Consider the following 27043-nt stretch of genomic DNA (forward strand, 5'->3'; position numbering starts at 1 on the left):
GTCTGGTATTCCCATCTCTTTCAGAATTTTCCACAGTTTCTTGTGATCCACACAGTCAAAGGCTTTGGCATAGTCAATAAAGCAGAAATAGATGTTTTTCTGGAACTCTCTTGTTTTTTCCATGATCCAGCAGATGTTGGGAATTTGATCTCTGGTTCCTCTGCCTTTTCTAAATCCAGCTTGAACATCAGGAAGTTCATGGTTCACGTATTGCTGAAGCCTGGCTTAGAGAATTTTGAGCATTACTTTACTAGCACGTGAGAAGAGTGCAATTGTGTGGTAGTTTGAGCATTCTTTCGCATTGCCTTTCTTTGGGATTGGAATGAAAACTGACCTTTTCCAGTCCTGTGGCCACTGCTGAGTTTTCCAAATTGGCTGGCATATTGAGTGCAGCACTTTCACAGCATCATCTTTCAGGATTTGAAACAGCTCAACTGGAATGACATCACCTCCACTAGCTTTGTTCATAGTGATGCTTTCTAAGGCCCACTTGACTTCATATTCCAGGATGTCTGGCTCTAGATGAGTGATCACACCATCGTGATTATCCAGGTCACGAAGATCTTTTTTGTACAGTTCTTCTGTGTATTCTTGCCACCTCCTCTTAATATCTTCTGCTTGTTAGGTCCATACCATTTCTGTCCTTTATCGAGCCCGTCTTTGCATGAAATGTTCCCTTGGTATCTCTAATTTTCTTGAAGAGATCTCTATCTCTAGTCTTTCCCATTCTGTTGTTTTCCTCTATTTCTTTGCATTGATTGCTGAAGAAGGCTTTCTTATCTCTTCTTGCTGTTCTTTGGAATTCTGCATTCAGATGCTTATATCTTTCTTTTTCTCCTTTGCTTTTCGCTTCTCTTCTTTTCACAGCTATTTGTAAGGCCTCCCCATACAGCCATTTTGCTTTTTTGCATTTCTTTTCCATGCGGATGGTCTTGATCCCTGTCTCCTGTACAATGTCACGAACCTCATTCCATAGTTCATCAGGCACTCTATCAGATCTAGGCCCTTAAATCTATTTCTCACTTCCACCGTATAATCATAAGAAATTTGATTTAGGTCATATCTGAATGGTCTAGCGGTTTTCCCTACTTTCTTCAATTTGAGTCTGAATTTGGTAATACGGAGTTCATGATCTGAGCCACAGTCAGCTCCTGGTCTTGTTTTTGTTGACTGTATAGAGCTTCTCCATCTTTGGCTGCAAAGAATATAATCAATCTGATTTCGGTGTTGACCATCTGGTGAAGTCCATGTGCAAAGTCTTCTCTTGTGTTGTTGGAAGAGGATGTTTTCTATGACCAGTGCATTTTCTTGGCAAAACTCTATTAGCCTTTGCCCTGCTTCACTCCGCATTCCAAGGCCAAATTTGCCTGTTACTCCAGGTGTTTCTTGACTTCCTACTTTTGCATTCCAGTCCCCTATAATGAAAAGGACATCTTTTTTGGGTGTCAGTTCTAAAAGGTCTTGTAGGTCTTCATAGAACCGTTCAACTTCAGCTTCTTCAGCATTACTGATGGGGCATAGACTTGGATTACCGTGATGCTGAATGGTTTGCCTTGGAGAAGAACAGAGATCATTCTGTCGTTTTTGAGACTGCATCCAAGTACTGCATTTCGGACTCTTTTGTTGACCATGATGGCTACTCCTGATTACTGTAATAATCCCTAAAAATCCTTTTTCAACACAGCAGTCAGAATGATCCTTTAAAAATCAAAATCAGATGAGGTCACTCCTCTGCACAAAATATTGCAATGTCTCCCATTTCTTTTATAGAAAAAGCCAATGTCCTAAAATGGCCTATAAGACCCTAGGTGACAGATCCCCTTATTACCTATCTTACATGGGTTCCTTTTCATGGACTATCTTGGGGAAGAACATTTCAAGTGGAGGAAATACCCTAGAACAAAGGCCTTAAGGCAGGAGCAGGCTTGTAAATTTGAAGGACACAGATTACCTTGTAAGAGTCTCCAAGGTCATCTAGAGATTATAAAAAATGTGACCAATGTTCAGGAAATATAGGCTGACTCAGCCTTCTTAAAACTCAGAAATGATGTGGCAAAAAGGGAACGGGTTTTAGAATCACATAGACTTATCCAAACTCTTATCTTTCCCATTACAGACTAAAATTCAAGTTCTGAGCCTTAATTTTTCTCACTTGAAAAACAGGGAAAAGTAGTAATGATGTTCTGATGTGGTATCAACTGAGGGATTATATACAAAACATCTACCACATAGCTGGTACACAATAAATGTTACCAAGTAATATGCCCCTGTGCCCTTCTCTTGCAGAGAAAACAGAGCAAAGTCTAGCTGGAGGAGACAAGATAATTCTTTACTTAACATAGCCATCACGAGGCCTGTGTGGTAGATGGCCCCTAGCTGGTAGATGAGAACTCTTAGTTCTGGTTCAAGCTGTGACAACTAGATGGGCACTTGGGGCCAGTCATTTCATCTCTTCGGAATTTAGTTTAATCATCTTTAAAATGAGCTAATAGACCTCTATTGCTAAGATACAGTCCTGAGATCCTGTTTCTGAAAAACAGTCAGGGACTCTGCCCTAAATAGCCCCCCTGGTATGCAGCACAGGGACGTGTTGCAAGGACAGAGGTGGGGTGGTGAGAGGAAGACGTCTTCCAAAATCTTAAGCTGGCTGGCTTCATGGCTGTGTGACCTGTGCAGGCCCAGGAAGGCTGGGTGCTTCATTGAATGCTCTGCTGTGAGAGTCTCAAAATTCTCAATAAAGTTTGAATGAGATCTGCATTTTCATTTTATAGTGAGACCTGCAAATTATGTGGTCAGTCCTGTTCCTAGGAGATGAGTATGAATAAGTAAGATATTTTTCTATCATTAATTAGAGACTGGCAGCAAGACACCCCTGGTGGGTGAGATAGTTGTCTGGGGCAGAACAGAAGTGGGAGGGGGTTTCGATGGGATCAAGAGGGAAGGGTGATGATGGATGCACTTTTCCAAGTACAGCTGACCCGTGAACAACAGTAGGGGTTAGAGGTGCCACCCACCTCCTAGGTGAAGATCCAAGTATTACTTTACAGTCGGCCCTGCATATGTACTGCTCCACGAACTCAACCCACCGATCATATATAGTATTTATTGAAAAGAATTCCGTGTATAAGTAAGTCCACGTAGTTCAAACCTCTGTTGTTCAAGGCTAAACTGTACTCCGAAACGTTTCTTGACCTTCTGCGCCTTGCTTCCTCTAAACTACAGCACAAGACTGCCATCTAGTGGCCAACGACATGAATTCTTTCAAAGATTTCCAATGTGAGGTCTTCGCATTTCAGCACCTACAGGGTGTTCCAGAAAAATCTGACATACTATACTGTGTAGTTTGTCATATTAGATGCTTTCCTCAGTTTCAACTTCCAAAATAATCAGAAGTAATATGAAGACCCCTTTCCTGTTTTCCTGAAAAATTCCCTAAGGTTGCTTTCATCTGTTCAATAAGAAATGATTTTTAAATTTTAAAAAAAATACTAGTAGCAAGTATTCAATGATGAACAGCACTGGTCATCAACAATGTCATCAAACTGATTAAAATGCTCAGGTTAATCCTGGGTCTGAATCAGAATACCCAGAATATCATCATCTTCAAAACTGGATGGTCATTTAGGGGTAGGGTTACGCTTTCATTCAGTCTGTGCTAATATGTAGGGTGATGTTCAGGCTCAATGACCCATGTTCAGGCTACTGGCTGGAACAGGCATTACTGAACAATTAACTGGAAAAGAAGAGTAAGCAACGCAGCAATAGAAGATGAAGAAAGTGAGGAGCCTGGAGCACATCAACAGTCACAGTGTCCCAGGGGGCTTCTCTCATCCATAAGCATCCCCACTGAGAACTCCACCAGATGAAAGGGTTACCGAGGTCCTCCCTGCTAGATTACCAGGAAGCAAAGAGGGAGCTCAAATACTCATCCAGTGATTAGTGCTAAGGACCCCTATGCAGGGAGAAGACCAGCAAACATCTAAAGAAGCGTGAGAAAGTTCTCCCAGGATCTCTGTCCAGTGTTAAGACCACATCCCTCAGATTACAGGTGGCCTAACTGGTTCTTTTCAAACAATTCAGATATACTCACTGCACTGACTGGGGAAAATATCTGAGCGCCAAACAACAATACTCTCTCTCCACTCAAAAATAAGAGAGTCCTTTAGGGAGAGGAGTCTTTACTTAATGCCATTTCTTGCTTTGTTTTGGATAATTTTTTTAAACAAGACCTCAAGATAACAAGGATATGAAAGGATATAAATGTGACGTTGAACTTCTTCTCTTTAACACATCCTTAGGACAGAAAAACCTGAGTGAGGATGGGGCTTATTTCACACTTCCAGTCACCACTAAGTACTCACCCTGTGTTCCCACAGCATGACATGCTCACTAATATCACACAATTTTTCTGCATTCAGTTTGCTTGTCTCCTCTAGTCTGTGAGTTCCATTAGGGTGAAGATTGAGTCTTATATCTATATTCCTACCACAACCATATCCCTTTAACACACAGTAAACATTAATAACTGCAAAGGAGTGAATAAATGGAACATGCTGAACAGCCTCAGCCTTAGCAAGCCAGCCTTTCTCATCCAGTATTCTGAGTCCTTACACACAGAATCTCTACTGAAGCAAACAGCCTTAGCTGTTCCTGTACACAGATAAGCTTATTTTGAATTAGATCAACCCTACCTAGGTCATAACAGGTTAGGCCACTTGCTCCAAGAGCAGTCAATCTACATACTTGAGAACAGTCTATGAGAACTTTGTCTAAGACCAGTAATTCTAACTAGTGAAACCAGTTAAGGTCTCATTCTTGGGAATCTGACTTAAATACACACGAAAGTCACCAGCTAGTAACAATGGATGGTAGAGGGGAACGAAGTTTGCCACCCCCAAAATATATCTCTTTGGCATAATGATTAATTTAGATTGATAATTTCTAAGAAACAAGAGAGTTAGAAAGTCTTTCTACTTTCCTCTTGGCTACCTAAAATATTTAGATAAAGGGCTTATTCCCAAAATAGAGATATCACCAGGAATATCTGCAAAGAATATAGGCTAGGTGTGATGGGGGAAATTCTGTGGGGCCACTCAATGTCTCAATGTCTCATCTTCTCTGTGTGGCCAACAAACATTTGTTTATCAAACATCTGCTTTTTCATCTTCATGAGAACTGTCTCACTTTCCTTTTAAGTTCCAACATCCTCTTTCATCGGAGAAGGCAATGGCACCCCACTCCAGTACTCTTGCCTGGAAAATCCCATGGATGGAGAAGCCTGGTGGGCTGCAGTCCATAGGGTCGCTGAGAGTTGGACACGGCTCAGTGACTTCACTTTCACTTTTCACTTTCATGCATTGAAGAAGGAAATGGCAGCCCACTCCAGTGTTCCTGCCTGGAGAATCCCAGGGACGGGGGAGCCTGGTGGGCTGCCATCTGTGGGGTCGCACAGAGTCGGACACGACTGAAGCGACTTAGCAGCAGCAGCAGCAGCATCCTCTTTCATCTCTCGCTGAAGGTGGTATTTAAGGTGAAGGTTTTGGCCATTTTGGCAAGTTACTCCATTTTCCTAGGTATGAAAAAGTGAAAGTGTCAGTCACTCAGTCGTGTGACTGACTCTTTGTGACCCCATGAACTGTAGCCCACTAAGCTCTTCAGTCCGTGGAATTCTCCAGGCTAGAATAGTGGACTGGGTAGCCATTCCCTTCTCCAGGGGATCTTTCTGACCCAGGGATCGAACCTGGGCCTCCTGCATCACAGGCAGATTCTTTACCATATGAGCCACCAGGGAAGCCCTCTTCTATGTATGCAAGTTATTTAATTTGTTTGACTTTCTCTTACTAACCTATCCCATGTCAATTTAATTCTCAGTCCAGCCAGAACCAAAATGAGTAGAGGAAAATTTCCTCCTCCCAGACAATGGGCCAAAGTAGAAAGGCATAGAGGAAAGACAGAAAACAGAGGACATGAGGTAAAAGGAATCACAGTGAGTTCTAGTAAACAGAACCTAGATGGAAGAAAAGAAGGTGAAGTAATAGGTTGTTCTTAGAGATGGAAATAATGAATTCTTGCTTGTGGTGAATAAAACTGTAACTGGTTTACTATAGCCTCCTTGGATCGTGGCTGGCCGAGAGAACATATTTCTTAAATATGAAGTAAGCACCGATCATGTGATACATATGAGTTTCAGATATATACGAGACAGATCTATCTGGTTCCCAAGGAGATGTGAATCCAGCTCAGAAATGCACCATCTACAGGTTGAAGACGGACATTAAACAAGGAAAAACAATAGTGATAAACGTTACAAAGAAGTAGTGTAGGCTCTCACAGAAACATATGATACCTTGAATTATATTTTCCATTGGTCTATTGTTGCTAAGTTCTCTAATTATATGCCCTTTCCTGCACTCTAACAAGGCCTGATTTACATTTGACACTTTTCATCCTTATTTTCACCTCTAACTGTACATGTAAAGGCTACTTCCCCAAGGTCTACAAAATTTTCAAAATACAAATTGGCTCTAAATTCAAACAGAAAATTGTAAATTTAAGTAAGTGAATGTTTTATCAATAAAACACAGCACTCATTCAAATGTACTTCAATGCAACTCTTACTACCACTACAAGGTAACAGTGTTTACAACGTGCCAGATGTTGTTCAAAATGGTTCACAGAAATCAACTCATACTGTGTCCTACTGAGTAAAGTCAGACAGAGGAGGAGAAATATCCTATGACATCCTTTATATGTGGAATCTAAAGAGAAATGATACAAACGAACTTACTTACAAAAGAGAAAGATTCACAGACTTACAGAGAATGAGCTCATGGTTGCTGGGGGATAGGGAGGCGGGGCAGGATGCAGGGAAGGGATAGTTAGGGAGTTTGGCTGGGACTGACATGTACACACTGCTATATTTAAAATGGATAACCAATAAAGTCCTACTGCACAGCACAGGGAACTCTGCTCAGTGTTATGCAGCAGCATAACAGGAGAAGAGTTTGGGGGAGAATGGACACATGTGTATGTATGGCTGAGTCCCTTCACTGTTCACCTGAAACAATCACAGTGTTGTCTGTTAACCGGCTGTATACCCCAATACAAAACAGAGCTTTTTTTAAAAAATCGACTCATATTAATCCTCACAACAACTCCTCTATACTATCAGAACTAGTAAAACTATTTTCATTTTACACATTAGGTAGATGAGGCAAAGAAAAATTATATAAGTTAGCCAAAGGTCAACAACTAGTAAGCGGCTGAACCAGAATTTGAACCCAAGCACTCTGGTTCGAGAGTCAATACGTTCTAGAGTCTAGACTCAATTTTATCTAATATGGTTTTATTGGTAAATTCTCTTTCAAAATACTAGTCAACAAATATCTATTGAGTGCTTATTAGATGCAGGTGTTGATACAGGTGTTAGAACAGTGAACAAAACAGACAAAAAATATCCCTGTTCCCATGGAGGAGGATACAGATAACATATAAGAGAAAAAGGTAAAATATAAAGCACATTAGTAAATACTAAGGAGGAAACAAGGCCAGAAAGAGAGATGAGGAATAAGTATGATTTTAAAAAGGCATGGGGATATGAGTACAATTTTAAATAGGCTGACCAGGAAAGTAACCTGAGTCGGTGACGTTTGAACAATGACCCGAATGGAGTGAGGACATGAGTTGTTTCAGTTAAGCTTTATAAGATAATGGGCAAAGTAAGAGCCCTGGGTTTGGATCCTTGGACCCTTTAAACTCATTACAGTCTAAAATGGCCCTGGTGTTACATTTAGAGTTTCTGGGGTGTGCACAGAACCAGCACATTCTATGAGGGCTTGATGCTGCCAGTTTAGGAAACGCAGAGTAATACAACTGAATGAGTGTTATGAAACAAGCAACAGCTTCTTCAGTCATTCTGAGCAAGAATTCATGGAGGATTATTTTATGAGGTAGCAATGCTGAACACTTTATGAACTTTATTCTTCCCAGTTTCTAAAGTCAATACTCTTTAATCTGGCGGGTTAACAACTGATGTAGCATACTCTGCAGCTTTTGTGTGGAGTATTGTATACATCTCTATTATGTCTCATTGGTTTATAGTGTCCTTCAAGTCCTCTATTTTCTTTTAATTGAGGCATAGGTGATGTACTATATAAGCTTCAGATGTACAACATAGTGACTCACACTTTTTAAAGGTTATACTCCATTTATAAAATACTGTTTATATTCCCTGTGTTGTGCAATGTATCCTTGTAGCTTATTTTATACATAGCAGTTTGTACCTCTTATTCTCCTACCCCTAACTTGCCCCTCTCCACTTTCCTCTCCCTATTGGTAACCACTAGTTTGTTCTCTACATCTGAGAGCCTGTTTCTTTGTTATATTCTTTGTGTTGTTTTTTTTCTTTCAGATTCCACATATAAGTGATATCATACGGTATTTGATTTTATCTCCAAGTCCTCTGTTTTCTTACTGATCTTCTGTCTAGATCAGATTTTTTGCTCATTACTGAAAGAAGTGTACTGAAATTTTCAACAGTTATGTTAGATCTATTTCTTCAATTATGTTCAAGTCTCCTCACACATTTTGACTCAATTTGCTTAGTTTCTGGAAATCTTTGACTATTTCTCAGAGTTCTGACAAACTTGCTTCAAATAGTTTCTGCTTATTTTTCATTGTTTCTGTGAAGGGATGGGGGCATGGAGCTGCCTACTCCACCATGTTGAACATGGCTCTCCCAAGGTGATTTTTTGACAGACCTCTCACCAGACAGGAAAAAAATTAAATCTGTTTTCTAACAGAGCATGTTTATAGATATGGACATAAAAGACGCGTTTCCCTAGTAGAGGCCTGAAGCCTCAATCCTTAACATCTATCGCCTCCATTTCATGCTGGTTCCGCCGTCTTCCCTGAGTAAACATGGAGCTCCACGAAACACAGTCTGCAAAACACTGTTATAAACCATGACAGTCCTGTGATGCTTATGTGCCAAGTGCCTGTGATCAGGTGTTAGAAATACTTAAGTGATCATTCTGACCTAGACTAGTTCTTGTTTCCTAAATTACTTCAAAATGTGTTCTTCCCAACTTCCCAACTTTGTGGAAAAGCCACAGCGAATAAAATGATCTGTCATTCCATCTCCCAGAGCTAACTGCTGTTAACATGTTGACATTTCTCACACTTACAAAATAAGTGTGATTCAGGTTAATCTTTTATATATAGCAGTTATCTTCTTGACCTCTATGTGCTTAACACTGTTATTCTAGTTCACACCTATGTGAATACTGTCACATTTACTCTTGGAAGCTTATTATATGACTTTTATGAGAGAAGACACGTCATGTGTTGACTAACCTTTCAATCTGCACCTTCATAACCATCCCTTCAGGATCTTTCACTAAAACAAAAACAGGTTGATTGCTCTCTAGGATAGCATAATGAGACTTCAAGTCTGTGGGTTTCAACATCTTTGTCATCTATGCCTACCAATGAAGCTTGGCCATACTGAAGTTGCTTTTAAACTTCAAAATGCAGCAAAATGCCATCTTTATTTTGAAATCAAATCTTTTATGAAATACCCCCCCCCCCAAAAATAAACACGAAAAATAAAATAAAACTGAGTGCTGAAGGTTGAAGTCTGTATATGTGCGAGTAGATTGGGGGAAGCAGTTTATTCAGTCAGTCCTGCTTAGCCTTCCTAACACCCCGACACGATGCAGAATCCCAAGGCTCTGGGACAAGAATGTCTGAATATCCCATGTCTGTGAGATGTCCTCAATCAGTACTTTTAATGAACTGGATGACTCCTGCATCTGTATCTCCTCTGGCTTCTCAGACAGTGCCTGACACAAAGTAGGCATTTAAGAAGTAGTCATTGAAATAAAAGACATGAAATCCAAAATGAGGGAATGGGTTAGTACGGATCGATTACTGGTACTTGAGAAAAACCTAAGAAAGTACCCAACTGAGAGCAGTGAACCAGTGGTGGTAGATCTCAGTGGTATCATTACACTATTACGTTACAAAAGAGAGGATGCAATTACATTTTTTGACCAAGATTCTATCAGTGGTTGCAGAAGAAAAAATATAACTGAATAAACATTTAATTTCTTCCACATTCAAGGTATTGTCTGAAGGACTATCGAGGCTACAAAGATGGTAAAAGTACAGTCTCCCTCCTAAAGAATACTTGATACTCTAATAGGGGAGATAAAATACATAAAATTGTGCTACAAAGCTAGCCAATGCACCAAACAATATGTAAAAAAAAAAATTCCATGTGTTTTGAGCTGAGGTAGAGAAATTTTGAAAAATGATCAACAGACAGCCTCATCAACAGGTGGCTGTTACATAATGTAGAGGGTGACTGATGCAGAAGAAAGTCAAAACACCATGGGACAAATACTTCACTGAAGAAAGCATGGCATATAAAGCAGCTGGAGATGAGTTAAATGTTATTTTTTTGTCACTGGGTGTGTTAAAAATACTGAGAATGGAGAGATGACAAGAATTGTAGTGAGAAAAGCTTTTTAAAGTTGACGTTTGAACTGAAAAACGATGGGGAGGATTATGGTAGGTGGGGCAACATTTCAGTTTAATGAAAGCAACATGCATCAAAGCCCAAAGGCCAAGAGGAAAAAGGTCTCCATGAGGAATAAGACGAAAGCAATCTGGCTGAAGCAAAGGGTGTTTGCTGGGTACCAGGCTTGCTGAGTGGAGTGGAGCCAGATTAATAGTGGGAGCAGCTAAAAGGCCACGATGAAGATAAAGAAGTTGCAACAAACAGCAATTAGTTTTGATGACTGTACAACTCTCAAAGAAAACTATGATAGGCATGTAAAGCAGTAATGGTGGAAAAGAAATAAAAGAAATGCAAGTCCTAAGGATACTGAGGTGGGCGTGAAAACATCTCATTGCCTGAGATGTGGGCAATGAAACAGATTACCCAGAGAATTCGACAGCTTGGATAGAATCAGGGGTGACAGGCAGAGATAAACCTTCTGAATGGATAGTAAAGTTGCACCAGTGTCAATTAAGAATTCCAGTGTCTGATTCTCCACCGTAAGTTTAATTGTTGGATCTGGGGTCCCACTGGGAATCAGTTGATCCTGTCATTTGATGGTATACTGTCCCTCAGAAAGGGAAAAATGCACCCTGTGAGGGTGCTGGGGTGTAGAGAGATTGTGTTTTAAGCTCTTCTTTTTCTACAGACATTAGAAATAGAAAACAAGAGTACTCTTAATAGAAGACTCCAGAGTCACTATAAGGCCCACAATGGTTCACAGAAATGTTTTCTCTTGCTAATCGAAATTCAGAAAGAGAAAATGACAAGGAGACATGCTTACCATTCTCATTTGACTGGATACTACAGGCAGAAACCTGGGAGACTGGCAGAATTCTTACCTTCTGCTGGCTTATGTTAGAAGTCCCAGGACTTCTACACTATTGTAAGTCCCAGGACTTACACTATTATGTTACAAAAGAGAGAATGCAATTACATTCTCAGCAACAGCAGCAGCCCTGAAGTGAGCAGTGTCCAGGCAGTGACATGCAACCTTGACATCAAATTGCGGGTAAAGGAATACTCTCCTGTACCACACTGCCCCTTGCGGGACACCAAATGGAATCCATAGTTTTTCTTCCAGCTTTAGGCTATTCCCAGTGGTTTAGCGTGTACATGGTAACGGATGAACTAAATGCTACCCAACTGGACAAGCCAACACCGACACAGTGGTAAAGAAATTAGTACCTAGGTTATTTCTTGTTTAGGTATTCCTCTATGGACAGAGTCAGACCAAGGCCATTTTATAGTAGAAACACATCACAAACAAATTACAAATCAAAGCTCGTAAAAACTTTGGGGTACTCATTAAAATTCTAACCCCTGCACCATCCCTAATCCTCGGGGCAAACAGAACACAAAAATGTAGACATCAGAAGGACTTTAGGAAATGTTTATCAAGAAACTGGACTTAATGGCCAGAGGCACTACCTCCAGCCCTTATAAAAATCCAGCATACTCCAAATAGAGGTTGTGAATTAACCCTTTTGAAACAGCATTTGGTTGCCCTCTGCCTAATGGCATCTCTAAATCTTCTATTTCTGATTGAGTGAACACTCTAGGAACTTAGGTAAGAAATCTGATACCATGACTTGCTCTGTAGGAACTAACCAGCATATGTGGAGATTATCAACAGGTTAAAAAAAGGGTGTGGCATCCACTGACTGGCAAGCCTTGCTATCCCCTTTGACCAGAAGACTGGATGTACATTAAGCTTTTTAGAAGAAATTACACATTGTTATCATGCTGGGTCAGTCCTTACAAACTGCTAACCATTTGCACTGCCATCCTCTTGGATTCACACGCGCCCCGTCGGCTCTGACCCAAATTGGCAGCACTCCCAGGACAACTGGAAGACCATCTCTAAGGTGACCGTAAACTTAGCATTTTCAGGGCCAATTCCCAGGTCCCAGAAGCAGACAAAATCATGAAGTAGACAGCTTTTCTCAAGATCACAGATGAAGAAACTTCCTTCTACCTACTTTCTCCCCCCATTTGGTCTTCCTACTCCCGGGGTGAAATCTTCCTTTTAACAAAGACTCCCCTCTCTTTAGCCATTGATTATAAAGGTGACAAGACATTGCTGATTCCAATCTATTTTTCCCTTCCACTATGGGCTCTCCTTCAAACTTTGTCTTCCCTCTCAATAACCCTGACTCTCTCAACAGGTCAAGCACAAACCAGGTAACTCTTTTTATCAGTTTTCCAAAGCCTGGTGACATTAAGTCATCAATCTGTTAGCTGGTTATGTCTCCATCTAGATTATGCAAAAGAACCTGAACTAATTTTTGTTCTTGCCAATCCAAGCAGCTGGCGACAACTCAGGAAAATGGATGCATAACAGGTAAGTACCCATGACCAAGAAAACAATGTCACTCTTTTCCTTTCACTGAGATAACTGGACACAGAAAAACCGCTATAGAAGATCAAGGACTGTCCTTTGCTCAGGTAAAGACGTTAGAAGGGAATTTTTCCTTTTGCACTGAAATCAGGCATAGAGCTTCACCTTTCCAGGTCTAAGGCAATACTGCAACCAAACCTTGTGGTTCGATTCCAAGATGCATCCTCCAGCCTCTCGTGGTCATAAATGGCCTCAGCACTGACTCATGCAGGGGCACTGGGCAAATCACCAGATGTTACGGCTAACTCCTAAGTCACCCTTGTGTAACCTAGAGTAGCTCAGTTGCTTACATCATTAGCCATCAAAGACTGCATATAAGTGAAGCGAAGTGAGGTCGCTCAGTCGTGTCCGACTCTTTGCGACCCCATGGACTGTAGCCCACCAGGCTTCTCCATCCATGGGATTCTCCAGGCAAGAGTACTGGAGTGGGGTGCCATAGGCAGACCAAAAATCCAGACTAAGTTGGCCAAGTAATAAAACCAAGCTTTACAGCTATTATGGCCTAACTGTAGGCATCCTATATTTCAAAACCTGTCCTGCTCCTACAGACTGCCAGGGATATACAAGATGGAGATGTACAGATGTCAACATGACAGGTGACAAGACACACTAAACCCCAACTAATATGTCACAAGTTCCATTCTGACCTTATCCAGGAACAATGCTGGTGTTTTGAGATAAGGTGTATACAGAGTTCCTATCTGGATGGGCAGAACAATGTGGACTTGAATTCTCGATACTCTCTGTCATCTTAAAATTTCAGCCCAATTATAAACTCTGGTTTCTTTGTTCATAAAAGTGAAAGTGCAAGTCCCTTAGTTGTATCCAACTCTTTGTGACTCCATGGACTATACAGTCCATAGAATTCTCTAGGCTAGAATACTGGAGTGTGTAGCCTTTTCTTTCTCCAGGGGATCTTCCCAACCCAGGGATCGAACCCAGGTCTCCCACATTGCAGTCGGATTCTTTACCAGCTGAGCCACAAGGGTAGCCCTATTTTCATAAAAGCACTACTACTTTTTATGAAAGCACTACTTTCATAAAAGGAGTGTCACATAAACAGCTCAGACCAGATCTCATAGAAAACTGGCTTGTTTATCACAATTCTAAGTTCTTTTCAGTACTAAGATCCCTTTTCCTAGCCTTTGGAACTTAGGAGTTGGAAAAGGCAGTTCTCAGACTTTCCATAGTAACAGGATTTCAACATTACTATGCAAATGTTGGAAGCCTTTCGATCAAAAGTTAATAGCCTCTGTTGGACTAGAAAATTGCCTTGCCCTGGACATACTGACAGCTCAAGGAGGAGGAGCTTGTGCCATCACTGGTGAAGAATGCTGCTTCTATGTAAATCACTTGGGGCAAACAGTGTCTAATCTATACCTTTTGCCTGTGAAGAGAATGGCAACTCACTCCAGTATTCTAGCCTGGAGAATCCCTATGGACAGAGGAGACTGGCAGGGAACCGCAAAGAGTCAGACACGACTGAGCAACTACACTTCCTACACTTTTTGAAGACAAGATAAACATTCTCCATCAGATAAAAATGAGGCTTAGCCATTCTATTGGACTGAACTACTCCTAGGGAAGGGAGACTGATTTCATGGAATATGGGGAAATGGGCTTAGTTTCGTTATTTTCTGTTTATTCATTCTCATTCTATGTTCTTCTCATCCTTTACAGATCTCTTGCCATGCAGTTGCTAACCCAAGTCTTCTCTCCACAGTTACTGACTCAGATTTTACTTCTAGGGACATTTCAGACAGAGGAACGAAGGAGTTCAGAGTATATCACTCTGGCATACTGAATATTTTGAGTTAAAGGCAATGGAGAAAAACCTGACGCAAGAAGGACACTCTGACCTTCCTTGTTCTTCCAGAAAGAGAGAAAATCCCCATGTAAAAGATGCCCTCCCTATACTAGCAGGAAGAACATTTATTTATCACCAGAGACGGAAAACTGGACCAAGAAATCCCCATACAAACAAACCTTGTTAAACTAACCCTTATCTTCCTAGTCATTCTCCACATTTCTCCTAGCAGAAATCTCGTTGACTTTTTCCTTTCTAAGCTTTCTGCCCTGGTCACTTCCTCAGGCTGTGACTCTCCTCTGAAAATTTCCATGTTCGCGTTAAAAAAAGAAAGAGAAAACAAAAACTTCTGTGCTTTTCTCTTGTCAACCTGTCTTATGTCAGTTTAATTCTTAAGTCCAACTGGAGAACCAAAGAGCGTAGAAGAGAATTTTTCCCTGTCTACAATGCTAAACCGTTTTTTTTCTGGTAACATTCTAATATCATGGGGGAATTACACTCCCAAACCCTCTATTATTTTTAAATTCACTCCTTTGAAATACATACAAAATTCTCACGTTTTGCTCACTGGCCCCCTTAGAAACTCAAGCTCATACTTATGATGTCAACCTCATTATAGCCGTTTCAAGAATTAAGTGCAACATGCTAGGAAGTGAAGTCGCTCAGTCGTGTCCGACTCTTTGCGACCCCGTGGACTGCAGCCTACCAGGCTCCTCCGTCCATGGGCTTTTCCAGGCAAGAGTACTGGAGTGAGGTGCCATTTCCTTCTCCAGAGGATCTTCCTGACCCAGGGCTCGAACCCGGGTCTCCCGCAGTGTAGGCAGACGCTTTACCGTCTGAGCCACAGGGAAGCCCTGTAACACGCTAGGAACAGTACAAACCCCATTAGAGGCGGCCCTTTTAAAACCTTGGCATAAGGACGCAAAAGCAATACAGGGATAAGGAGAGGTGACCACGGGCTGTTCCAAGGTGGAATCCATCACCTGTCAGGAACGGGACCTGAGTAACTTCTGGTCCACCCACCGAGTTATCTCTCCTAGCGAAACCTGAAAGACCAGCTTCCATCCGGGGCGCTGCCGGGCGGGTGGCCTCCTCTGCTTCCGCTTCCGGACGGAAGCTGCGCTCCCTGCCCGCAGTCACGAATGCAGCGGACGGCGCCTGCGCACTGGGAGGGCCGGGCCGAGCGCCGAGTCCCAGGCGCGGAAACGCGCATGTGCGTGGGGTTGGACGTTGTCCGTTTTTTCGCAAGCTCAACGCGGAAGTGCGGGATCTGAGGCATTTCAGGTGCTCGGATTCTGGCGCGGATACTGGTGCGAAATGGAGGTGGACGCGGCCTCAGAAGGGGGTCGGAACGGCCCCCGGGAGCGGCGAGGCTTCGGTGAAGCCGAGAGGCAGCAGCAAAACCACGAAGTGCGGTCTCAGTCCGGGGCCGCCCTGTCTCCCAAACACTCCTATTGGTTGGATCTCTGGCTCTTCATCCTCTTCGACGTGATATTGTTTTTCTTCGTGTATTTTCTGCCATGGTGAGTACTCTGAATGTAACACTGAAGGGTGAGGGGCTTAGGAACCTTCTCCCCAGTTTGGCAAGGTGGGTGGGAAGAGGAAAGGAAATTGGGTTCCGAAAATGGCAGGGTCCGGTAAATGGGGGAGTTGGAATGAAGACTAGACTGAAAATGGCTTCCTTGGCACCTCAGTTGAGGGTGTGGAGGCAACTTGACTTCATAGTTTTGTTTTGTTTTGTTTTGAAATGAAACCGGCTGGGTTTGAGTTCCTGCACTATCATGAAGAAACTGGATAAGTTATTTGACTTGTTGGAGCTTTGTAGCTAGTTTCATTTATAGGGACCAATAGTAACCTGGTCATAGGGATTTGGTGTTTTAGATAAATCGCTAACTTCTCAAAGCGATATGTTTGCATATTGCTTTGCAGCAGTAGGCACTCAGCTAAAGCTTATTGTTGTTATTTAGTCACTAAGTCGTGTCCGACTCTTGCAGCCCCATGGACTGTAGCCCGTCAGGCTCCCTGTCAGTGGGATTCTCCAGACAAGAATACTGGAGTGGGTTGCTATTTCCTTCTCCAGAGGATCTTCCCCACCCAGGGATGGAACCTGCAACTCCTGCTTGGCAGGCGAATTCTCTACCCTGAGCCACCTGGGAAGCCCAAAGCTGATGTTACTATACAACAGTTTGACCATGAGCAGGGTATCTAAAATAGGTCTAAAACTCAGTTCCTAATTTCTTATCCATTAAGTGTTCCCATTTCAAAAAATGTTAACTTTATCCAATCCTCCTCCCAGAAGCTTGGGACTGTTTTTGACTTACTTTTTTTTTTTTTTTTAATACACATCCACGAACTCCAAAACAACAATTGGTAAGTCACAAAATTCCTTAGATACCTCTTGGAAAATCCATGCTCTCCATTTTCATTGCCACTCACTCTGAAAAGACAGTTTTGGCAGAGGGTAAAGGAAGGGAACTTAGACAAGAGGGACACAGGACTGAGATAATAAGGGACAAATTCAGAAGATAAGCCCTGGGCTGGAGGAAAGCAGTGCAGCTCATTTAGTTATTAAACAGCTCTCTTGGACTTCAGAGCTAATTGTTGACTCACTCTAAGTTATTCTTCTCAATCTTGTTATTGAATTTACACTCCCTGAAAGGTAATTGTCTTCTTTTCTCACCCCTAGTCCCCAGTGTTCGCCAAGATCTGGGCATAAACTCGCTGTACCTGAAGCCCCATTGTCTGTGATTCTTGTATTTCTTGAATGGTATGGCAGAGGGTTCAATGGGACAAATGGGAGATGAGTATTTCTATAAAACCCTCCATTGAGTCACTTGTAAAGGAAAATCTTTCCTCCTGATTTTTGGTGTTACTTCAAATATAGTGATTTTTTTTTTTTTAATCTAAATTTTTAGCTCTGGGTAGAATATGGAAGACTTAACGAGGAATCAGTTCAGTTCAGTCTCAATCATGTCCGACTCTTTGCGACCCCATGGACTGCAGCATGCCAGGCTTTCCTGTCCATCACCAACTACCAGAGTTTACTCAAACTCATATCCATTGAGCTGGTGATGCCATCCAACCATCTCATCCTCTGTCATCCCCTTCTCCTGCCTTCAGTCTTTCCCAGCATCAGTCTTTTCCAGTCAGTTCTTTGCATCATTTGGCCAAAGTATTGGAGTTTCAGCTTCAGCATTAGTCCTTCCAATGAATATTCAGGGCTGATTTCCTTTGGGATGGACTGGTTGGGTCTCCTTGCAGTCCAAGGGACTCTCAAGAGTCTTCTCCAACACCACAGTTCAAAAGCATCAATTCTTCACGCGCTGTTTTCTTTATAGTCCAACTCTCACATCCATACATGACTACTGGAAAAACCATAGCTTTGACTAGATGCATCTTTGTTGGCAAAGTAATGTCTCTGCTTTTTAATATGCTGTCTAGGTTGGTCATAACTTTTTTTCAAAGGAGCAAGAGTCGCCGTCACCATCTGCATTGATTTTGGAGCCCCCCCAAATAATTGTCTGTCAGTTTCCATTGTTTCCCCATCTGTTTGCCATGAAGTGATGGGACTAGATGCCATGATCTTAGTTTTCTGCATGTTGAGTTTTAAGCCAACTTTTTCACTCTCCTCTTTCACTTTCATCAAGAGGCTGTTTAGTTCTTCACTTTCTGCCATAAGGGTGGTATCATCTGCATATCTGAGGTGATTGATATTTCTCCTGGCAATCTTGATTCCGGCTTGTGCTTCATCCAGCCCAGCGTTTCTCATGATGTACTCTGCAGAGAAGTTAAATAAGCAGGGTGACAATGTACAGCCTTGACGTACTCCTTTTCCTATTTGGAACCAGTCTGTTGTTCCATGTCCAGTTCTGACTGTTGCTTCCTGACCTGCATACAGATTTCTCAAGAGGCAGGTCAGGTGGTCTGGTATTCCCATCTTTCAGAATTTTCCACAGTATATTGGGATCCACACAGTCAAAGGCTTTGGCACAGTCAATAAAGCAGAAATAGATGTGTTTCTGGAACTCTCTTGCTTTTTCGATGATCCGGCGGATGTTGGCAATTTGATCTCTGGTTCCTCTGCCTTTTTTTGAAACCAGCTTGAACATCTGGAAGTTCATGGTTCACGTACTGTTGAAGCCTGGCTTGGAGAATTTTGAGCATTACTTTGCTAGTGTGTGAGTGAGTGCAATTGTGCGGTAGTTTTTGAGGGTATTTTTTGCTCTTATTAATATTTAAATCATTTAGGAATAGGCAAACGACTAAGATGATCAGGATTTTCAGAAGTTCCCTGGAGAAGGAAATGGCAACCACTCCAGTATTCTTGCTGGGAAATCCCATGGACAGAGGAGCCTGGCAGGCTGGAGTCACAAAAGAGTGGGACACAGATTAGCGACTAAACAACAACAGCACTTATATGTGACATCTTAAAAAACAAAACAGATGAACAAATTGAACAGGAACAGACTCATAGATGTGGAGAACAAACTGGTGGTGGCCACAAGAGACAGCGGTGATCACTGTGTGACAGGGTTCAGGGAGAGAGACAAAGACAAAAAGATCCAGGTACAAAATTCCAGTTTAAAATAAATAAGTCATAGGTTATAATGTAGAATATTAGGAATACTGTCAATATTTCAGATACTTTGTATAATGACAGATGGTTGCTAGACTTATTGTGGTGTTGAATTTGTAGTGTATGTGATGTGATATTATGATGTTGTAACATGGAACTAGTATAATTTAACTATACTCCAATAAAAATAAAGCATTATTTTATATGCAAAAAAAAAAAGATTTTCAGAAGTTTACATAAAGTATTTAAAGGGGGAAGAGGAAGGAAACATTGTTGACATATATTTGTTTTTCCAGAATGGTTTGCCCGATACCTAAAGAATTCTGGCTACTGGAGTGGATTCCTGAAGATGACTACAGACTCCTTCAACAAAGACGGGGCTGTGCACCAGAAGGATATCAGACTCGAAGGGACCCTCATTTCATTTTACACATTCTGTTGTTATCTGTGGGTGAGGTGGGGTGGGAGAAACGGTATTAAATGGGTAATGATCTCACCCAGTCATAGCTAAGTTCGTAAAACTTGACTTTGATTCATGTTTTAAAATTTTTTTTCAAATTGTCTGATGGCTTTACAGGGGCTGAATACAAAAAGTATTTTACATGGGATTTATTATAGTCATTAATAAATAATGTTTTTCTCTTTAACATTTTAAGAGCTGGCCAGAGTTTAGTATGATGCAAATAATACAGTAAAATAATGTGAAATATTTAAAAACAAATTATTCAAAAGCAAGGGAAGAACTTGGGGGAAAAAAGGAGTAAAAGCTATAAAGAAAGTCCAGGCCCACAATATATTTGCTGCAAATGCCAGTTTAATTTTTAAGTGGCCCTCTGTTATGGTTGCTACGTTGGTACAATTTTAGAGAAAGTATATAGTATCCAGTGGTGGAAGGCTAGAAGGCATGTCATCTTCACCTGGATGCTTCCCCTCACTTTTAAGCTCTTGAACTGAGTGAAACACAACAATGTGTTTCAAACCTAATTTTTATTAGGTTTGCATTAAGAATGCTTGTGGCCAAAACATGTTTATTATAATGTCTGTAACTTTTAATACTTCAGCAAAGTCACCATATTTACTCATTGAGCAAATATTTGAGCAATTACTGTGGTCCAGGTACAGCACTGAACAAAAAAATCCTTGCCTTCATGGAGTTTACATTCTTTATCTAAATATGTTAATAATTTTATTTCTAAGAGTGATCAGCTAGTATTTAATCAAAAAGGTCACACTCCCAAAGCAGCTACTATAAGCCCTTCAGAAGCTATTCCTATTGTATGTATAACAGATACTAGAAATGGGCTTTCCTTGAAATTGGTGATACTTTATATATTGGAATTGCCTAAATGTTTTTCAGTTCCCTTAGAAACAGGGTGTAGGTCTGGTAAACACACCATCCTCTACTTTTTTAGAATGGCGTTTAGGTTAGTGTGAAATCTGGAATTGATTTTGGAAGACTTTAGCCTAATGCCGACTATGAGGTTAACAGTTATGCCATCAGAGAACCTAGTAAATCTGCCTGAAGAGAACATTTTAGGCTTGAAGCATCTAGACAAACACAGAACTGGGATTTCATTGAGGTTACCAAACAGACTGTATGAATAGTTTCTGTGCTGCTTGCTAATAATTTTGTCCAGTAAATGTTTATTACACAGATAAATTAGGTGTGATTTGCTTTTATTTTACCTAATTACTTGTGTATTAGGTCACACACAAAGATTTATAATCCATACCACCTTTCTGAGCCTAAAATCAGCCTACTACCACCAACTCTTGAATATTTCAATGTCCTACAGATGAAATCATGCCTACCACTGTGCCATCTCAGATAATATAGTGTACTTGTAAGCTTTTGAACTGGCTAAATGAGACACCAGGAACAATTTGGCAAACTTGCTACAGTAAAGACATCAAATAAGAATAAAATCAAAGTGATTTTAGTCTGATCAATTCCTTTGTAAATTTCAGTTTCATTAAGTGAAATGATTGTTTTAACCATCTGAAATCTGTTGGCTAATGAGTAACTGTGAAGTCTTTAGAAGTCTGTTAACATGAAATTTTTAGGATGTAAAGTACTCGATATACCTAGTCCCTAAACGGCATGGGGATACACTCAGGCTACAAAATTATTTAGTGAGGGCATTTAATGTAGATGTTATGCTTTAGGGAAAGGGTCACCAAAATACCCAAATCTGGCCCATTTGCCTCCGCCTGTGAGCTAAGAATGATTTTTACATCTTAAAATGATTGAGAAAAAAACCAGAAAAACTATTTCATTAAGTGGAAATAATGTGAAATCCATGCTTCAATGCTGCTAAAGTTTTACTGGAGCAGAGACAAGCCTACTCATTAGCATATTGTTAGGTAAATGTTACATTCTGGCTGTTTTCACACTACCCTGGCAGAATTGAGTGGCTGTTACAGAGGTCTTAGGGTGCACAAGGCCTAGGTTATTATATTGACTCTCTGACTCTTTAAAGAAAGTTTATCAGCTCCTGTGGGAACTCTTCTTTAGACCTCGCTGGAGTTGAACTCTTAAGAGTCTCCTGTGATAAATTTTTTTGATCAGTGATATTCCAAGTTCACCCCTGAACTTTAAATTGACCTGTGTTTCCCATAAAATACATAATTCACAGGGATGAAAGGAATCAGCAGTTCATGAATGTAAAGAAAAGTCCACCCATATTAAAAATCAGTTTACCCGCCCTCCAAATTTTGAACCAGAAGAAACTGACTTCACATGAAAATACTCTGAAGTATTTTGAACATAACAGCTGTTGGTTGTGTTATTTTGAAAGTTATCATAATCTTATAACCACAGGAAAACATGTATAAAAATAGTCACCCTAGAAATAAAAATTTCACATGAATAATTATTAGTAAATACATATTCTGTCTATATTTGGAGTGTTGTGTCAACAAAGACAAACGGTCGGTTTCTAGTTTGTTAGTACTACAGTATAATGCAGGAGGTTTTAACTGGACAGCAGTACTTTAAAAAGCCCCAGAATCAGACATTTCTGGGTGATGTCTGCAACTCGATTGTGAGTTAAACTTCATACAAACCTATGAGATTGTTGTTAAGTATCAGAAATCAGTTTAAATGTTTCAAATAATACATTTTCAACTGGACATAAACTATACAAAGTTTTTGAAAATTAAAAATACTTGAAGCTCATTTTTCTAGTATTTTACAATATTATAAAAGCAGTAATTAAATACACTGATGACATTTCAAGTACAATTTTACAAACTTTACAATATTTACAAACCTTCCATACTAAAAGCTATGTTAAAAAAATCTTTCTTAAAAGATAAAATTGTACTTGGTTGATACTCAAGTATTTCTACATTAAAAGAATATAAAATAATAATCACCTACTGTTACAGTTAGAAACTTCTCTAGGTGGAAGACAAAATTTGATCAAGATCTGATAACTGGGTGAGCTTAGACTTGTACAAGCAATTATTTTCTACTTATCTAGAATTATTCAGTTTTAATCATTAACATTTTGGAATACTTTAACAATTTATGGAACTGGTCAAAATACTGAATTTACTAATTTACAGAATTATTATGTTTTATATATAAAATTTATGCAAATCCTCAGTTCTCTAGCATGGACAATATAAAACTATTCTAAACCACAATTAGTTTACCAGTTTAGTACAAAATTAAATAACAACTATGAAATAAGGCAATTAAAGTACTTATTTCCACTTGTAATGATAAAATGGAAAACTTTTTTTTTTTAAAAGAAAGCCTCTGTGAAAGTAGGTGGGGAAAATTATTTGTTTAAGCAGAAAAAAGGGAAGGATGTTCAATTTAATGTATTTCATTAAAATTAAACCTATATGAATGGCAAATATTTAATCTGGAAACCCAGAATGATTTTCAAATTCAAGACTGAATATCATTAAAATGGGCTGACAATCTACAAATAGGTACTATGGAAAATTTAGGCAGTCACAGTGATAGTCTTAAAAAAAGGCTTTAGGTTAAATCCCTAACACTGGTTACTAGCAGCCCAAAGTAAACCAAACCAAAATAAAAACCTTTCATATTTCATATAAAACTAGAAAAAAAGTAACAAATAAATATACTAAAGTGAAGTATTTTAATTATTTTTAGCTTACACGACTGAAGTAATGTTTATAAATACATACAACAAAGGATATTCTGAAGGTAAAAATTCTAGGAGCAAAATTAAGTCTCTTCTGACCTTGAGAATTTAATTAAAAATTGCTTTACCATTAAGGCTTTTTTCCTGAAATGCTATCAATTTCATGGGTTGATTTTTTTTTTTTTAAGACACTTAAGGAATCATATGTAGTAGACTATCACAGAAGTCAAAAGCAAATGGGTGAAGCCTTCTTTTGGCTACCCATTAGAAAGTGCTTCCTCACAAAGCAAATACTACTTGGACTATGCAAACTACCGGCCATCTGCTATCTTTCAGTGAGCACAGTTAACCAGTCTACATATGAGTACTGCTTAGTTTAATACTTACGGGTCTACCAGTCAAAAAATAAAGGGTCAAATTACATTTTTACTCAACTGCAGCGTGTGAAAAATGACTTTCTGGACACACCCTGATTTTCTATTTTTTGAGGCATGCCAAGGCTATTCAGAGGGAATTTCCAAAATACCCAATAAGTTGATTTTCTAAGATAAAAGATCTGTATAGAAAGTTAAAATGATTAATGACTAATAATGCCATGGTTTTAATTTAATATAGCACTAGGTTTGGTCAGTTGATTCTTAAATGGTCTCTGAGAAGTAAAAGCCCACTGGAGTCATCATTTATCTATTACAGTGAATACCAGGTATATGTTTTTGCTCAGAAGGGCAGTTTGAACCAAAACTACTATGTAACACAGGTCCTAGCTCTCTTTCATTCTGAGACAGTGAACTATCATTACAAAAGCCACTGCTCTCTGGAAAGCAAAGCTTGGGCCTCTGATGGTATTTCAATCTATATGTATCAGTCATGCAGTTATCAACCGAAAAATAGGTAGTTAATGAAACTGTCTCATTTGGACATGTAGAGCTAGAGTCTGTTTCTGGCTGGCAGAAAGCACCAACAGCTACACCTGAGTCTGCCTGAAAATCTTTAGTTGAAGAGCTGGATGGAGTGTTTGATGTGTTCCCGACATACTCTTTCGCTTGAAATGTATCCTTAAATCTTTCATCGTTCACATACGGACTCATGTCTATGCCTGGCTCTGAGGCTGTACTTGGACTGTGCTTCAGAAGACTAGAAGAGTTAGTCTTAAACGTCTCTGTTACTTTGACATCAGGAGTAGAATCATTTTTCTCTGACTGTGGCACACTGGTCATAGCATATTTCTTTGGTGGCAGAGGGGGTGGTACATTCTGGCAAACAAGTTTTGGCATCTGACAACTGTCAGATCTACAGGTTGACTGAACCAGATGTTCCCTGGGTAGAGAGTTCTCATAGTAACATCGTTCCATCATATTTTGCTGCTGGATGAGGGGAGTGGTTTCTGGCTTTGACCCCACAGTTCTCATGTGTGAAGACCGTGATGAAGACGGTGAGACTGTTTCATTACTGTTCACTCTCTTTCCAGAACCAGAGTTATCATCAATGTGGAAAAGCAAACTTGTTCTCTCAGACTTTTCTTTATTAAGCCACTCAGAAAACTTGGGTTCACTTGATTTTTCAAGTTTCTGTTCATCTGACTGGTGGGTATGCTCTCTGACTGTGTGGTCCTTGAGTATTTCTGGACTGGACAAAGGGAATGTCTTTCCATTGGTTTCATGTATATGTGACCTGAAAAATAAAAACAAAGCTCAAACACCATACGCAAATATGCAAAACTGGAGGGAAAAGAAAACCACTTGTCCCATTGTTTAACTTCCCAGGATAGTGTTTATGTTATTGGTGTAACATAACAGAAAAGGAAACCATTAACAATTACAACCATTAATAATCTACTCTGAATCCAAAACCTTTATCTTAGAATACATAAATGTTTACTAGAAACATCATTACCAATATCAGATTTGTAATAATTAGAAGTGTAATTTTTTTAAAAGAGCAAATTTCCAGGAAATCCCTGCTGGGCCAGTGATTAGGACTCAGTGCTTTCATGCCTGGGCCCGGGGTTCAGTCCCTGGTTGGGGAACTAAGATCCCACAAACTGTGTAGTATGACCCCCCCTCAAAAAGTTTCAACTTAACAAACACTGAAATTACACTTATTATTATAAATAATAGCACAGACTTAAGGAAACTTTATCAGCAATAATTCAATACTCTAAAACACCAACCAACATTACAATGTTTATAGCAATAAAAGTACTTTTATTTGTAATGCCATAAGGATAGGATACTAATTAAAAATAATCAGACTACTTAATAATATCCAAGATGAACAGAAATAGTATCATATTACAAATTATTTATCTTCATGTGATTATTTTCTCCTGTGACTTGCATGAAATTCAAGTACAGTACAAAGATGAAAAGAATTAAGACTCTGCCAAGCAGATTAGAACTCTACTGAAATCTTGGCTCCATTGGCTTGGGGCAAATTACTTAATCTAAACCCCGAATTTTCTCTTTTGTAAAATACCATCTACCTCAAAAGAATGCCATGAGGATTAAAACAAATAATCATATATTGTACAAGGAACTTTGTACGCTCTCCCATCATTAAGGTCTACGTCCTTTTAATGATCCCCAGTAAAATATGCATTATAACACTCTAGACCCATGGCTTTCAGGTAAGTATGTATGCCTATCAGTTAGCTAAGAACACCTTTCTGATAAAGAATTCCTATTATACATGCATTTAGAAGATTCTAGTATTTCCAAACAGCTATGATTACCTTTTTATCAAAGGATTTTTTATTTGTAGGTGTGATTCTGGGTGGAACTCATGAGCTTTAGAGGCCACATCTAAGTTCTTGAGTTCTCTTTTAAAGCCTGAGGAGGAAAATGAGAAAAACAAAATTATGTAAGTGATCTTTCAGAATTTACTCCATCTATAACTGAAGTGAAAGCCGCTCAGTCGTGTCCGACTCTTTGCAACCCCATGGACTATGAAGTCCATGGGCTTCTCCAGGGCAGAATACTGGAGTGGGTAGCCTTTCCCTTCTCCAGGGGATCTTCCCAACCCAGGGATCGAACCCAGGTCTCCTGCATTGCAGGAGGATTCTTTACCAGCTAAGCCACAAGGGAAGCCCAAGAACACTGGAGTGGGTAGCCTATCCCTTCTCCAGCGGATCTTCCTGACCCAGGAATCAATACTTCTCCATAATTTACATAAGGTTTTCTATAAACAGGTAATTCTCATCCAAATTAACAGAAAAAAACATTCTTCAAGGCTTTGCTCAAATAATACCTTTTCTGAACCCTTTATACAAAATTAATGGTCCTTTCCTCCATTTATTACACATGAAAATGTCAGCAATGCCCCAAAACTGTTATTCTTGATGGGTCATGTGGAACTGTATTTCCTGTTTACTCTTTACTGATGAATGGGTGGGAAGATCCTACATTTGAAAATAGATGCCTTGAGTTGCCTGCCAATCAATGCAGAAGACGTAAGAGAACTAGGACTCAATCCCTGAGTGGGGAAGACCCCCTGGAGGAGGGCATGGCAACCCACTCCAGTATTCTTGCCTGGAGAATCCCCCGGACAGAGGAGCCTGGCGGGCTACTATCCATGG

The 27043-nt window shown here is 40.0% G+C and overlaps 2 protein-coding genes across 2 annotated transcripts in view; one reads left to right on the top strand and one right to left on the bottom strand.

Annotated features, from left to right (window-relative positions):
• Positions 1-15915: 15915 nt before the first annotated feature.
• On the top strand, positions 15916-22483 carry CUNH4orf3 (chromosome unknown C4orf3 homolog). The gene is made up of 2 exons (XM_040237388.1): positions 15916-16292; positions 19642-22483. Coding segments are annotated over exons 1-2 (207 nt in total). The 5' UTR covers positions 15916-16086; the 3' UTR covers positions 19643-22483.
• The window catches only part of USP53 (ubiquitin specific peptidase 53), a 57129-nt gene continuing 52304 nt past the window's right edge, over positions 22219-27043 (bottom strand). The window contains exons 15-16 of the mRNA XM_040237383.1: positions 26201-26297; positions 22219-25140 (exon numbers count right to left, since the gene is read on the bottom strand). Of these exons, the coding sequence (XP_040093317.1) occupies positions 24150-25140; positions 26201-26297 (1088 nt within the window). The 3' untranslated portion in view covers positions 22219-24149. The remainder of the gene's footprint in view (positions 25141-26200; positions 26298-27043) is intronic.

Source organism: Oryx dammah, unplaced genomic scaffold (genome assembly GCF_014754425.2).
Source record: "Oryx dammah isolate SB20612 unplaced genomic scaffold, SCBI_Odam_1.1 HiC_scaffold_3, whole genome shotgun sequence".
Taxonomy (NCBI): domain Eukaryota; kingdom Metazoa; phylum Chordata; class Mammalia; order Artiodactyla; family Bovidae; genus Oryx; species Oryx dammah.

What these genes read in the sequence shown, in the direction of transcription:
- CUNH4orf3 (XM_040237388.1), top strand. Translation starts at nt 16,087, where the DNA reads ATGGAGGTGGACGCGGCCTCAGAAGGGGGTCGGAACGGCCCCCGGGAG.